Genomic DNA, 12,937 nt, shown 5'->3' on the forward strand with positions numbered 1-12,937 from the left:
GGTTCGCTCGTTCCTGGCAATCGCTAACGTAGCAACCCTCTTTACCCCCAAACGGTGGATGTTTCCCGATAGCGGACGGTGGTTGATACCAGGAAATTTCGCGGCACCACCGGCGTGACGACTCGTGGCGCCGTCAAGGGACGACGCCTCGAAGTCTCTCGACGATCCATCGAGCAATACCTCGTTCGACGACTCGAGTTTTCGTCGTACTGTTCGATGTGTAAAGCACGCCGTCGTGCAACGGCACCCTCGTGCAGTGCGTGAGAACGTGATATATACGGTGCGCCACGCGTGAATTTTCGCTCTCGTTTTTCCCGTGGGTCAGTAATCCGTGGACGAAAACACGGCGATCCGCGGTCAGAGGTGTCCGGAGACAATGGTTACGGTGACGGCAGTGCTGACAGTGCCAGAAAACATAGAATGCCGGTGTCGATGTTTCACGATCGTGGAAACGATAGACGGTGCCCGCCCAACGCGAACCGGCTGATCAGTTTCCCGTGGAAATCGTAAAAGGACTCGGGCGGTGTGAGACAGTGTCTCTTAGTTCTATACCCCGTTCCTGTCATCGACGACATTGCACGGTGCTCTCTGGTTGGATTTTTCGTTCGTCTGGTCCGTTTGCCGTGTCTCGAAGGGAATTCTGCAGCATCCACGTCGTACGATCGATCGTCATCGAAACGTTTCGAACGTTTTTACGTGCGTCGACGAAGCGACCGCTGTCGTAAAATTCGCGTTTACGGCCTCGATATGTTCTCTCGTCAACGACGATCGTTATAACGACGTCGCCCTCGTCGACGCGGGCGCTTCGACCGCCTGTACCCTTGCTTCTGACTGCGAAAACAACGAGGTAACCTGATTCTCTTTAGAAAGAAAACGAAGGTCGTACGCTGCCGTGTAACTGATCGTGCGTACGCGAAACGGTCGAAGGTGGAAATTGGGAAACGGTTATTCTCGCGCGTTTTTGAGCACTAACGTTTTCGCCCCGTCGCGGAATCAGCGAAACAACGAACAATCGATACGATCAAACGTTATATGTCGATGACATTTCGTTATCGGAGACGATGCCGGTAATCGGTCATAACGATTAATGATACGAGACGTCTGATAACTACAGACACGTATGAACACATGTCCCCCGACACATTGCTCCGCAGACATCAAAGTGCATCGTGCATTGCCTACCTGTTATGATTCCAACCTCGTCGACAGTGAACGTTCTTTTTATACGATCCGTTTGTTACAACGTACGCGTCGATATAACGAGAAACACGTACAGTAAATAATATTCGAACCTTTACGCTTTCGTTGTGTATTGACGTTTAATGAAACGCGGTCAGTCGCACGTTATTAAATTCTTCTCGAACGAGGTTAGTTTTCCATTTGCATTAGCATTTTATCGGTAGTGTAATAGGAGGGAAATGAAATGGGTGTAACGAACGTTCAGGATTACTTAAGCACCTTCGACGCCAGAGACGTCGCCCATTTAGTAACTTCCCAAGCAAATGCAAATTTAGTCGTAAAAAAAGAAACTTCGTTACAGTATTAATGTGACAGTCGTCGACCAACGCTGAGCAATTGTAATTTTCTCTTGGTTGTTTAGAATATGTGTCGTACTCGATGATAATGGGTACAGCATGTATAAGGACATTAGGTTATCTACCGTGATATAGACGATCTCTGCAAACAGTAAATATGTACAACAATTTTGCTAACTGATAAAATGATGTCACGGCTTGTCCTTTTACAATGTCTACCGAATTCTGAAGAAAATTCCTTACATCCTCGTACGATGTCCATTGACCAATGATAAGAGTATAATATACGTAAACTATTGAACAGAATTTATTATTGACGCGTCGCAGTTGAAATTAAAATCTTCATCGACGAACGAATCGCACAATCTTAGAATTTCACAAAAAATTTCTGATCTAATTTTATTTTAATCTTGTGCTTCTAAATCACCGAGAATCATTTTCTCTAATTGATTTCCCTCCGTGGATTTCAAGAAATTGAGTCATTACGAAGCGTTTACCCTCGAGAAATTGACATAGAGCTGAGTAAAATTTACAGAGAGAATATTTTAAATACTATTTTAAACAATTTCTCCACCGAATAAAATATTTATTTACTATTCACCAGTCGGGGAATACCAGGGTAGAACGTCACGTACGTTACGAAAAATAATTATTTCTCTTGTGTGTCGATATAGTATACATAAACGAGTATGTAGATGCACGATAATAAATAAACTAGCACAGCGTAGCGCCGAGCATTATACTACACGCTATAGTTATAAAAGAATGACAAACGTTCCAAGGATACGAATACGAGTGATAGTAAGAAACAAATCGGAACAATTGGCTATATTAATGATTAAAAATTTACGTTTGTTTTTTTTTATTCTGTTTTTACGAGTCTTATTAATTACACATATTGTTATGGTTTGAGTAAGATCATTATTAACATGAATGTATTCATAGACTTATTATTATTTTAATAATACTTTGAGACTACATAGTGTAACTTTTGGAAAATGAAAAAGGCACGTAACATCATCGAGTATAGTACGTTTCTAGTCGTCGCGCGGGAGAGTCCCATTCGAATCGGTCTCATAGGTGGCGACACTGCATTCCTCAACACATTTTAACAGCCATAAATACGGCTTAAGTAAATATTGCATGTAATTGGCGAAACTATTTTAATTAACAGGCAGAAGTCACAGCAATGGAGCTGCCAGTTTCAGTAGATTGTTATCGAGTAAAATTAAAATGAAAATAAAAAGATACCTAACATAAACTTGATAAATTGAAGCGAACGAACAAAGTCCTTGAATTTTAATCTATTGACCAACGTATAGTATTCTTTCTAGATTTTCTAAAACTGCTTAGGTATTTTTTAGATATTAAATATAATTAATAGATAGTGTAAGTACCAATAATTTAATATATTATTATAGTAAGCACGAATGAATCAAACAAACTGCAATAGTGGGGTTGTAGAATAGATTCTAGATTGTAAACAAAAAAGATCATGTCGAGCTTGAAATTCATTAATTACGACGCGCTCTCAGTTTACTAAACTTTTAGCGTTAAATATCTTTGTATAAGGGTGTTCGACCACCCCAGGGAAAAATTTTAATGGGATATTCTAGAGGCCAAAGTAAGACGAAAATCACGAATACTAATTTGTTGACGGAGGCTTCGTTAAAAAGTTATTAACGTTTAAAATTCCACCCGTTCAGAATTTTTTTCTCGAAAGTGCGTAGGATTTCGGGGGTATGTCTATTCACCAAAAATGCTTGTAATTGACCCCTGTAGCTAAATATAATTTTTTTAGTATGATTTGAAATTTTTTAATTTCGTCTAAAAATTTCACACCTTCTCAAATTTTTTTCTCGAAAGTGGGTAGGATTTCGAGGATATGTCTATCCACCAAAAATGATTGTAATTGACCCCTGTAACTAAATATAATTTTTTTAGTATGATTTGAAATTTTTTAATTTCGTCTAAAAATTTCACACCTTCTCGAATTTTTTTCTCGAAAGTGGGTAGGATTTCGAGGATATGTCTAATGATAAAAAATGCTTGTAATTGACCCCTGTAACTACATATAATTTTTTTTGTTTGATTTGAAATTTTTTAATTTCGTCTAAGAATTTCAGTACCTACTCGAATTTTTTTCTCGAAAGTGGGTAGGAATTCGAGGGTATGTCTATTCACCAAAAATGCTTGTAATTGACCCCTGTAGCTAAATATAATTTTTTTAGTATGATTTGAAATTTTTTAATTTCGTCTAAAAATTTCACACCTTCTCGAATTTTTTTCTCGAAAGTGGGTAGGATTTCGAGGATATGTCTAATGATAAAAAATGCTTGTAATTGACCCCTGTAACTACATATAATTTTTTTTGTTTGATTTGAAATTTTTTAATTTCGTCTAAGAATTTCAGTACCTACTCGAATTTTTTTCTCGAAAGTGGGTAGGAATTCGAGGGTATGTCTATCCACCAAAAATGTTTGTAATTGACCCCTGTAACTAAATATAATTTTTTTTGCTTGATTTGAAATTTTTTAATTTCGTCTAAAAATTTCATACCTTCTTGAATTTTTTTCTCGAAAGAGGGTAGGATTTCGGGGGTATGTCTATTCACCAAAAATGCTTGTAATTGATCTCCGCGACCAAAAATAATTTTTTCAGAATGATTTGAAATTTTGTAATTTAATTTTTTAATAACTTTTTAACAAAGCCTCAGTCAAGCAATTTGTACTCTTGATTTTCGTCTTATTTTGGGCTCTAGAACCTCCTATTGAAATTTTTCCCATGAGTGGCTGTACACCCTGTATACTTAATAATTATCCAATTCAAACGAGCACAGCTGTATATTATGTTCGGTTCTGTCGGTACAGTGAATGCTTCGATAATGGAATCCTATTCTTAATCATCCAATCTCTGGGACCATTCACCTCGCGTCATTGCAAAATCATTCGGGCTGGCATACGAAGTAATACGCCAAATAATAAATAACGAAATATGAGAGGTTAAGATCGGCACAGTCCAGAAAAAAGGGACGTCCAGTCCGGCAGTGCCCTCTATGATGAAATTATGGCGCGTAGCACGCGACCGCGAATCCTTCGCAACTATGTTTTCTTCGACGTCCTTGATTCCGCATGCACGAATGATGTCAGCGTTTGACCAAGCCGCTTTGGGAGCCTACGAACAAAAATACACGTGGTGTGTACCGCCTCAAAATATTAACTGGTCTCTCTTGGTGTCGATCTATACCGGACCGAGAGATTTCCAGGGAATCCATGTCGGAGAAGAGTAAGACCGCCGCCGCTGCCGGCCGATCTCCTAAGACGCGAGCTACGATAATGGCTCTTACGTAAGGCAGCGGCTCTCAACCGGGGGAATCGTGTTGACGTTGCTCGTTGGAAATTCGTTTTGCGGCAATAACGGTAGAAATCCACTCTGCGAACGCAATGGAACTATTTTGGTACGATACGAGCTTCTTCGAACAACAAATCGTACGTGTGCGCCTGCGCTCGCGCGCTCTAGAGCACCGCCGATGATGTCTTTCGAAACTTTCAAACCGGATCAATTAATACGATTTCTTAACGTGATTTCACGTCATGCCATTTCTCGGAACAAAACCTATTGCCTCATGGAATTCTCTTTCGATGCCGGATGTTTCATATTTTCGTCGAGACGGAAGTACATAATGCGTACTCTGCAAAGAAGACGTGCACACACACACGACGGAGAGTAGTTTCCTCGCTAGAGCAAACTGATCGGTTCAGAAACTTTTTATTCTGTCCTTTTTTCCTTCTATTCGTGCGTACACTAGGGTGGCTGAACTACCCGCATGCTTCTTTTTTTCTTTCGCTAACACTACAGGCTAGCAAGCATTTTTAAAACGCTGCTTTATTATTAATACCGTGCGAAACACTTCGGTACTTTTAATTTATGAAAGGACGCGGCGTGTATAATAAAACGTGCATGTTATTAACACACTTTTCTTTTTTTTAATCAAACGTTTTGAAAGATTCTATGATACTTTTCAACGTACACGCATGATACTATTTTCTGTTATGATACAACCGGAATTTATGATAAAATTCTTTGCGATTTACTTTGGCGAGCTACGTGTGAAATTTATCTGAAAATGTGACTCGCAGAGCCCGGTAACAATGGAGAAGCTTGGATTTCCTCTCCGCGACCCTTTTTCTATTACGATTCTGAGGTTTCAAACTTTTTATCTTCGATATTTTCTATTGCTGCAAAAAGAGAACTGAATTTATTGTTGCGGTCTTTGTACGAAGAATCAATAACGCGTCTTATTTACCGGTTCGATCGAGTCCCAGAAATATAAGACTTTTCCAGTACATACAATTGTTATATAATTTACGTTTCAAGCTTTACCGATGATAACCGTGCTTAAAACTCATCGATAAGATACAGTGAATATCACTCGCAAACTTTTCGCGTTTACCTTAGCGGCTGTCTTAAATCCGATATTTGGCATTGATCCAGCCATTTGGTTTATCAACGCCGATGAGAAATATTTTAATTGCATCGTTGGCTAGAAATACAAATTCTAACGATGATTTCTTCTTCTTTTTTTTCTTTTTTTTTTTACACAAAAAAGAAACGTCGAATCTTAATGAGAATGGGAACCTCTAAACTCTGCGTCGTGTTTGGAAAGTCTCAAAGAGGTAGGCGACAGAAAACAAAAGAGGTCACAATACAATGATAAACGCGAGAACTTACAGCGCGTTTCCCCTGTCGGTACGTAAGAAATTTTAACGGAATTTAATGTGCATGTGGAACGTTGGGATCGCGTAACGAGTCTGGCGAGTCTCTTGAAACAAGAAACGCGAAGAAGACTTAGAAGTACAAACAAGTTCTACGCGTAGAAATCCTTCGAAATAATTTCATGGTAACCTTGCGATGACGTTATTAAGTAGCAAAGAAAGGTCGCAGTTCCGATGTTAATCTCAACAAACTTTCTTGTTTGTGAATCTAGAATGAAAATGAAGAAGAGCGGATTCGGACGCTCCTGCTAATGCGCATTATACAGGGTGCTCCGCCACTCCTGGGAATAATTTTAATGGGAGATTCTAGAAGCCAAAATAAGACGAAAATCAAGAATATACATTTCTTGACTGAGGCTTCGTTAAAAAATTATTAAAAAATTTCAAATCATTCTAAAAAAATTATTTTTCGTTGCGGGGGTCACTTACAATTATTTTTGGTCCTTAAACATATCCTCGAAATCCTACCCACTTTCGAGAAAAAAATTCAAGAAGGTGTGAAATTTTTCGACAAAATTAAAAAATTTCCAATATTCTGGAAAAATTATATTTAGTTACAGTGGTCAACTATAAGCATTTTTGGTGAATAGACATACCCCCAAATTCCTACCCATTTTCGAGAAAAAAATTCGAGAAGGTGCGAAATTTTTCGACAAAATTAAAAAATTTCCAATCGTTCCGGAAAAATTATTTTCGGTTGTGGGGGTCAATTACAATAATTTTTGGTCATTAAACATACCCTCGAAATCCTATCCACTTTCGAGAAAAAAATTCAAGAAGGTATGAAAATTTTAGACGAAATTAAAAAATTTCAAATCATACTAAAAAAATTATATTTAGCTACAGGGGTCAATTACAAGCATTTTTGATGAATAGACATACCCCCGAAATTCTACCCACTTTCGAGAAAAAAATTCGAGAAGGTACTGTAATTTTTAGACGAAATTAAAAAATTTCAAATCATACTAAAAAAATTATATTTAGTTAGAGGGGTCAATTACAATTATTTTTGGTGAATGCACATACCCCCGAAATCCTACCCACTTTCGAGAAAAAAATTCTGTACGAGTGAAATTTAAAACTTTAATAACTTTTTAACGAAGCCTCCATCAACAAATTAGTATTCATGATTTTCGTTTTCTGTATAGAAAGAAATCTTTGAAATCATATTTAAAACGGTGAAAATAAATAAAACATTATTACTGTTAAAAATTCGTATGCATAGTAGATAATCTTACATCATATAAAAGTATAAATCAAATTATAATTTCATTATGTGATGAATAACTTTCTATTTTTTCCATTTCTCTGTTGCGGGCATCTGGCTTTATTTCTTTTATGTTCTTTTGTTTTTCCTTTTTCATGTAATACCGGAAATATTCTTTTGAAGTAGTAAATAGGTCATATAGATTACCTCCGAATTTGTTCCTAATTAGATTTCAAATTTAATATCTGCAAACTTCATTGTATATCTCCTAAAGTAAAATGGTGTCTTTGATACAGCGTGGTCCACGAAATACGACCAGTTGAGATTATTCTGATGTTGAAATAACGACCAATAATTCATTCGTCTATTATAACATTGATGATTATTAGTTTTAGTCATTTGGTTTACTTTGAAGAAGGAAATGTTAGTACAAGGTATCACGCTTCATAATAAATTAAAAGCATCGATCTCTTGTAACTGGGCGATGTCGCCATAAGTCATGCAACAAGTACATATATAATTTACATGTAACCTCATATGTGCACCGTCTTCGCAAACACGTAGAGATTGTGTTTATATTTATTTGCTATGTATCAGTTAACGGTTTAAACTGAAATTACCCATCAATAATTTCTAGTATCTCAAAAACAATCTTTATAATGTTAATAAACTGTTATGGTTTGGGTAAGACCACTATTAACACGAATGTATTCATAGATTTATTATTACTTAAATAATACCTTAAGACTACATAGAAACTTTTAGAAAATGAAAGATACATGTAACATCATCGAGTACAGCAAACATTTTTAGTCGTCGCGCGGGAAAGTCCCATTCGAATCAGTCTCATAGGTGGCGACACTGCATCCCCCAACATAAACTTTCCAAAGATTCCATCCAAATCCATGATGAAGTTCGACAAGTTCACCAAAAATTGTTTTCTGTAATTAGAACACGTCTTCTTGTATCACCGTAAAAGATTAGTTAAAATCAACAATTAATTTCCTTAAAAAAAAAAATTCGTAAATACCCCAGTTACTTTTAGATCCATTACACAAGAATTCCCCTTTAAGTACGATAAACTACGGTTTCGAATGCAAGAAGAGTAGCGATCGCTCTCGTCTAAATTTTGTCAAGGATTTCTATTCCACGACGTCGTACGGAAAAAAATCACGAGGCGTCTATTTTAAACTCGAATACAAATAAAATCGCCCACCGGCGTCGACGTGTTAATAATGCACGTGTTTCTGAGGCGAAAAAAAAGAAACACGTTGGTGTCAAAGTCGAGCGTGACGTTTCCTAATTTCCAGAGTCTCTCGTACGTGGAAAGCGAACGAGTCCTCGCGTGTGCATGCAGGTCACGTGACAGGAACGATTTCTTTGCAGAAAACCCCCCTCGAACCGGATCGAAGGCCGCGCGAGACCGTTCCCAATTTTCGAAAGTCGCGGCTTGGGTGCCATCTTCGACGATCTGAAATGTATCGAGGCTTTGGTCCGAGAGCGTCGCCTCGATACTGTCACGCGACGCCGTCGCGACACACGAATTTGCCGCTCGTCGCTCTCGCAAAAGGACTCAGGCTCGCGGAGTCGCGTTGTGATCCGGTGAACAACGATTACGAAGGAACCGGAGGACTTCCGGCGGGTCTGTCGGCCGCACGAGGCGACTCGTAAAGACGACGTGTAGTGGTAGCGACAACGTTAGTGAATACATGGTATCGTTGAAAAGAAAATGCCGATCAAAGGACGCCGTCGTTCGGGGATCAGCGGAAAAGCGGTCGTACGAAAGCATCGTCGCCTAACGAAGGTAAAGATAACGGGCTAATGCCGTCCTGCACTTGCAATGATTCACGAGGACGAAGAAGAGGAGGGACCCAGGTGGAAATATGTAAGAGGCGAGGCGGACATCGTCTCGTCGGCACGGCTCGAGTGCCACGAGGAAGAAGAGGTTGGCCTTATAGAAGGTTTATAGTTTGCGTAGGATAGACGATGAGCGTCGAGGTTGACACGCTGGAACTCGAGGTCTTCGAGGTGAGTCCTCTAATCCTCTCGAGTACATGACGAACGGAAGTCGTGAAATGTTTCGACAATATACGGAGAAATGCTTGCTCAGAATCCGGAACCGTTTAGCGCGAGGGCGTTGTTACAACGTAGTTATTAGTTGTCCCTTGTAATTCGATCGTCAGATGGTCGGAATGATGTTAACAAAACTTAACGATAATCCAATAAATGAATGTATTCACTTGTCGATCATTGAGTAGTGATTATACAAATTTTTGAAGTATTTGTTTCTTGAAGCAACGCGTAATATTCCTCTGTTGACATTCAGCAGAAAATAAGGTAAACGTACGATATAATGTTGGACGAAAGCGTAATAGTAGATTGTATTAGAGTTAAAAAATTATTGGATACGTGATTTTGGATTCACGCGGGGTTATAGAGTGGACTGTGCTTGACGCCATCTTTGTTGAGGTCCCACTGTGCCCGAGTTAGGTTCAAGTGTGATTGCAATACTACGTGGTAGTGTAAATCTGTTTGATCCGATCGAAGGCAATTAGAAACTTCCATATGCAGTGAAAGTTCTTCATTTCCTTTCTTTCCATATGGCGTACCAATAGGAATTGAAACTAGAAATGGGTCGAAACCTGATTTTCAGATACGCGAAACTCGACTCAGAAACTCTGTGGGGTTTCGAAATTCAAAACTCTTGAAACCCAATATTCTTACTTTTTTCTATGAAGGACTATCCATTGTACTTTATCGGGAATTAGACTTCTTCCCAGAGAATCGAATTATTTATTGAACATAATTTATTGAAAATTAAATGTAATTATAATTTGAGTAAGCAAGAAAATCTTCGAGTTAATTTATTACTAACTATATTGTCAGATGTTATGAGAATGGATCCAAAGTCTGAAATCTGAAATGGCTACGTTTATTATTATTTGTAATTCGTGTTATAGAAAGTCCAAAAATAAATTTACTGTTAAAGGTCGTTCCACTATTTACGTTCGTTTCAAACATTATGGTGTGTTGTGTTTGTTCATTCTATTATTATCTAAGCTACTGTAAGGCTAGCTTGCTTTTCTCTGCCAAATGTCAATGGAAGTAACGTTATGTGTTTCCGTTTCATTTGTCTTGACTCACTCTACGATGAATTTTAGCCTCACCCTCGCGTACTGAATTGTTCAAAATGCAGTGTGTGCAGTAATTTTTTAATAGCAGTTGGAACGCGTTACTTTGAATGAAAATTACGTTCACGTTTCTCGCTATTTTCATTGGATTTCCGTTCGCTGGTTCTCCTGTGCCGTTTGACGATTAATGCACTTATCACGTGATTCCCTGTGTTTTCGTACAATAAAAATGTATTATTTTCGTATCAGCAAAAATAACGAAGATATTAAGATTTCTAAAACAAAAGAAACACCCTATATGTTTATAATAATTATACATTGCAGAAGAAGTCGATCTAACGAGGTATCATTAATGAAAGTGTGAACTTTGAATTTCGAATTGCAATATTACCATATCCTGTTAATTACCAAAAGGATCAAATTAAAATGAAATTACACCTCTCTAAAATATTTTGTACAATAAATTCTGTACAACACGGTAGTTACGATTCTAAAGATTGTTGAGAGCAAAGATCGAAAGTAGATTAAAAGAAATTAATAAAATTAGTATTTTGTTTCGTTTCATCTCGCATAATAGAATAGATTAGTTTCGTGAATAACTCGCGAATGCGAAAATGTGTTGATTTTGTTATACGAGACTTCACGACGAGTGTAGTCTCGTCATTGTGAAGCTTGGAATAAGGAACTCCCAACGTCTCAGACCCGCCATTGTTCAGCAAGGGGTTAACAACTTTTCCACCGTCTTCGGAGAGAGTGATAAGAACATTTTTTTTCGTGTACCTTGGGAGACATTATGAAGGGTTCTGCATGAATTTTTCACTTCCAAGTGGCCATTTTTAACAATCTCCTTTAACAGGAGTTTCTGGAGCGAAAACATTGCACAGTGCCCCCATTTTCTATTTTTTTTTTACACAGTAAGTGTTTACGTACCTCAATAACGAAGTCCCATAAATTTCTGGCGCATTAGCCGTATTTACGGACCCGGTGCGGAGTACACGTTTGCCTCGTTCTTCGTTCCCCGATGAAAAATACCGAAAATAAAGTACACTTCGTCCCCGAAAAACTTGTCAAGAGAACAAATAAAAAGGCCAGAAGTCCTTCGATATAATTAAAAAATTGTATTTGCCTCGCGACTGAACGAAATTCTCAATTGTCGTTAGTATTTTCTAAATTGGTGGAGAAGGGGGGGGGGCGAACAAAAATAACATTGAAATAACGTTGATCGTAATATGTTTACATTTATCAGTATTTTACTTAATCAGAATTGTGTATTTTGTTATAACGTTGATTGATTTTTTTATAGTTGCTACCAAAGTATTTATCGAGGCAATAAGGATAGCTCGTAACCAATTAACTACCAGATCACACGTCAGGCTTTGAACAAATGTAATCGTGGCGATCGAGAGTGATCAAGATAGCGTACAATATCGTTATAAAATCTTTGCTACGGAGGAATGATCAGTATCAGTCACTTTATCGATTGTCCCCTAATAGAAGGTTGTGATCGTCCAACATATGAATTTGAGAATAGCTTTTATAAGTCGTAAAACGCTTTTACTTAAACACATATTGACCCGCGGACGGTATATATCTGAACTACTTCGATGCCGCGTGCGCCATTCTACAGTAAATAGATAGAGGACGAAGGCTGTAATGCTTTTTCTTATTGCATTGGCCGAGCAATATATTAACGCACCGAACGCCTCGTGTCGAATCGTAAAAATAGCACGGAAGAAGACACGAAATTTTTTCGAGGTTTTGGACCTCTTGTCCCTACTTTAAAGAAAACAATATGTCGATATGTCGGCCATCGATGCACGCCATGATACTGGACGTGGTAATAGTATTTAAGAAAAGAAACTTATTATACACATGTGTTAATAAATATGAATACAACGACTCGCCCTTAACAAATAAAAAATCATTTCCTCGCGAAGAGTAAAAATAATTAGATTAATTGTCGAAACAACGATCTCTCGTATATTTGTAACATTTTATTTTATACGTTTAACGAGTTTATATCCGTTAAATAAAAACAAAAACGCGAAACGTACGTGCAAGAACTATATCGTATCAAACAGGATGAAAGGGCAAGGTTCAGCAAACAAGGCTGTTTTACAACCTAACCCAAATATGTGCCAATGCGGCCATGTGCGCCATCCGTATAAAGGGTGGGGCGTAATACGTGGTATAACCGGAGAGGAGATGATTCCTTTCGAAAGAACAAGTCGAAACGAAGAATTTTTTACAAATAGATTGTAAAATTTGGTATTCTCGACAAATTTTTTT

The 12,937-nt window shown here is 38.0% G+C and overlaps 1 protein-coding gene across 8 annotated transcripts in view; it reads left to right on the forward strand.

The window, feature by feature from the left end:
- Window positions 1–12,937, forward strand: part of Atp8b (ATPase phospholipid transporting 8B) — a 106,583-nt gene that overhangs the window by 70,913 nt on the left and 22,733 nt on the right. For 6 of the 8 annotated variants that reach the window (XM_076762367.1, XM_076762376.1, XM_076762392.1 and 3 more), the window contains 2 exons: window positions 2–847; window positions 8,904–9,462. The exons of 1 other annotated variant lie outside the window; for it this stretch is intronic. In XM_076762367.1, the coding sequence (XP_076618482.1) occupies window positions 9,358–9,462 (105 nt within the window). In that variant the 5' untranslated portion in view covers window positions 2–847; window positions 8,904–9,357. Of the gene's footprint in view, window position 1; window positions 848–8,903; window positions 9,546–12,937 lie in introns of all 8 variants that reach the window. One more of the 8 variants, XM_076762400.1, reaches the window with a different exon arrangement.

This window comes from Colletes latitarsis, chromosome 1, assembly GCF_051014445.1.
Source record: "Colletes latitarsis isolate SP2378_abdomen chromosome 1, iyColLati1, whole genome shotgun sequence".
NCBI lineage: Eukaryota > Metazoa > Arthropoda > Insecta > Hymenoptera > Colletidae > Colletes > Colletes latitarsis.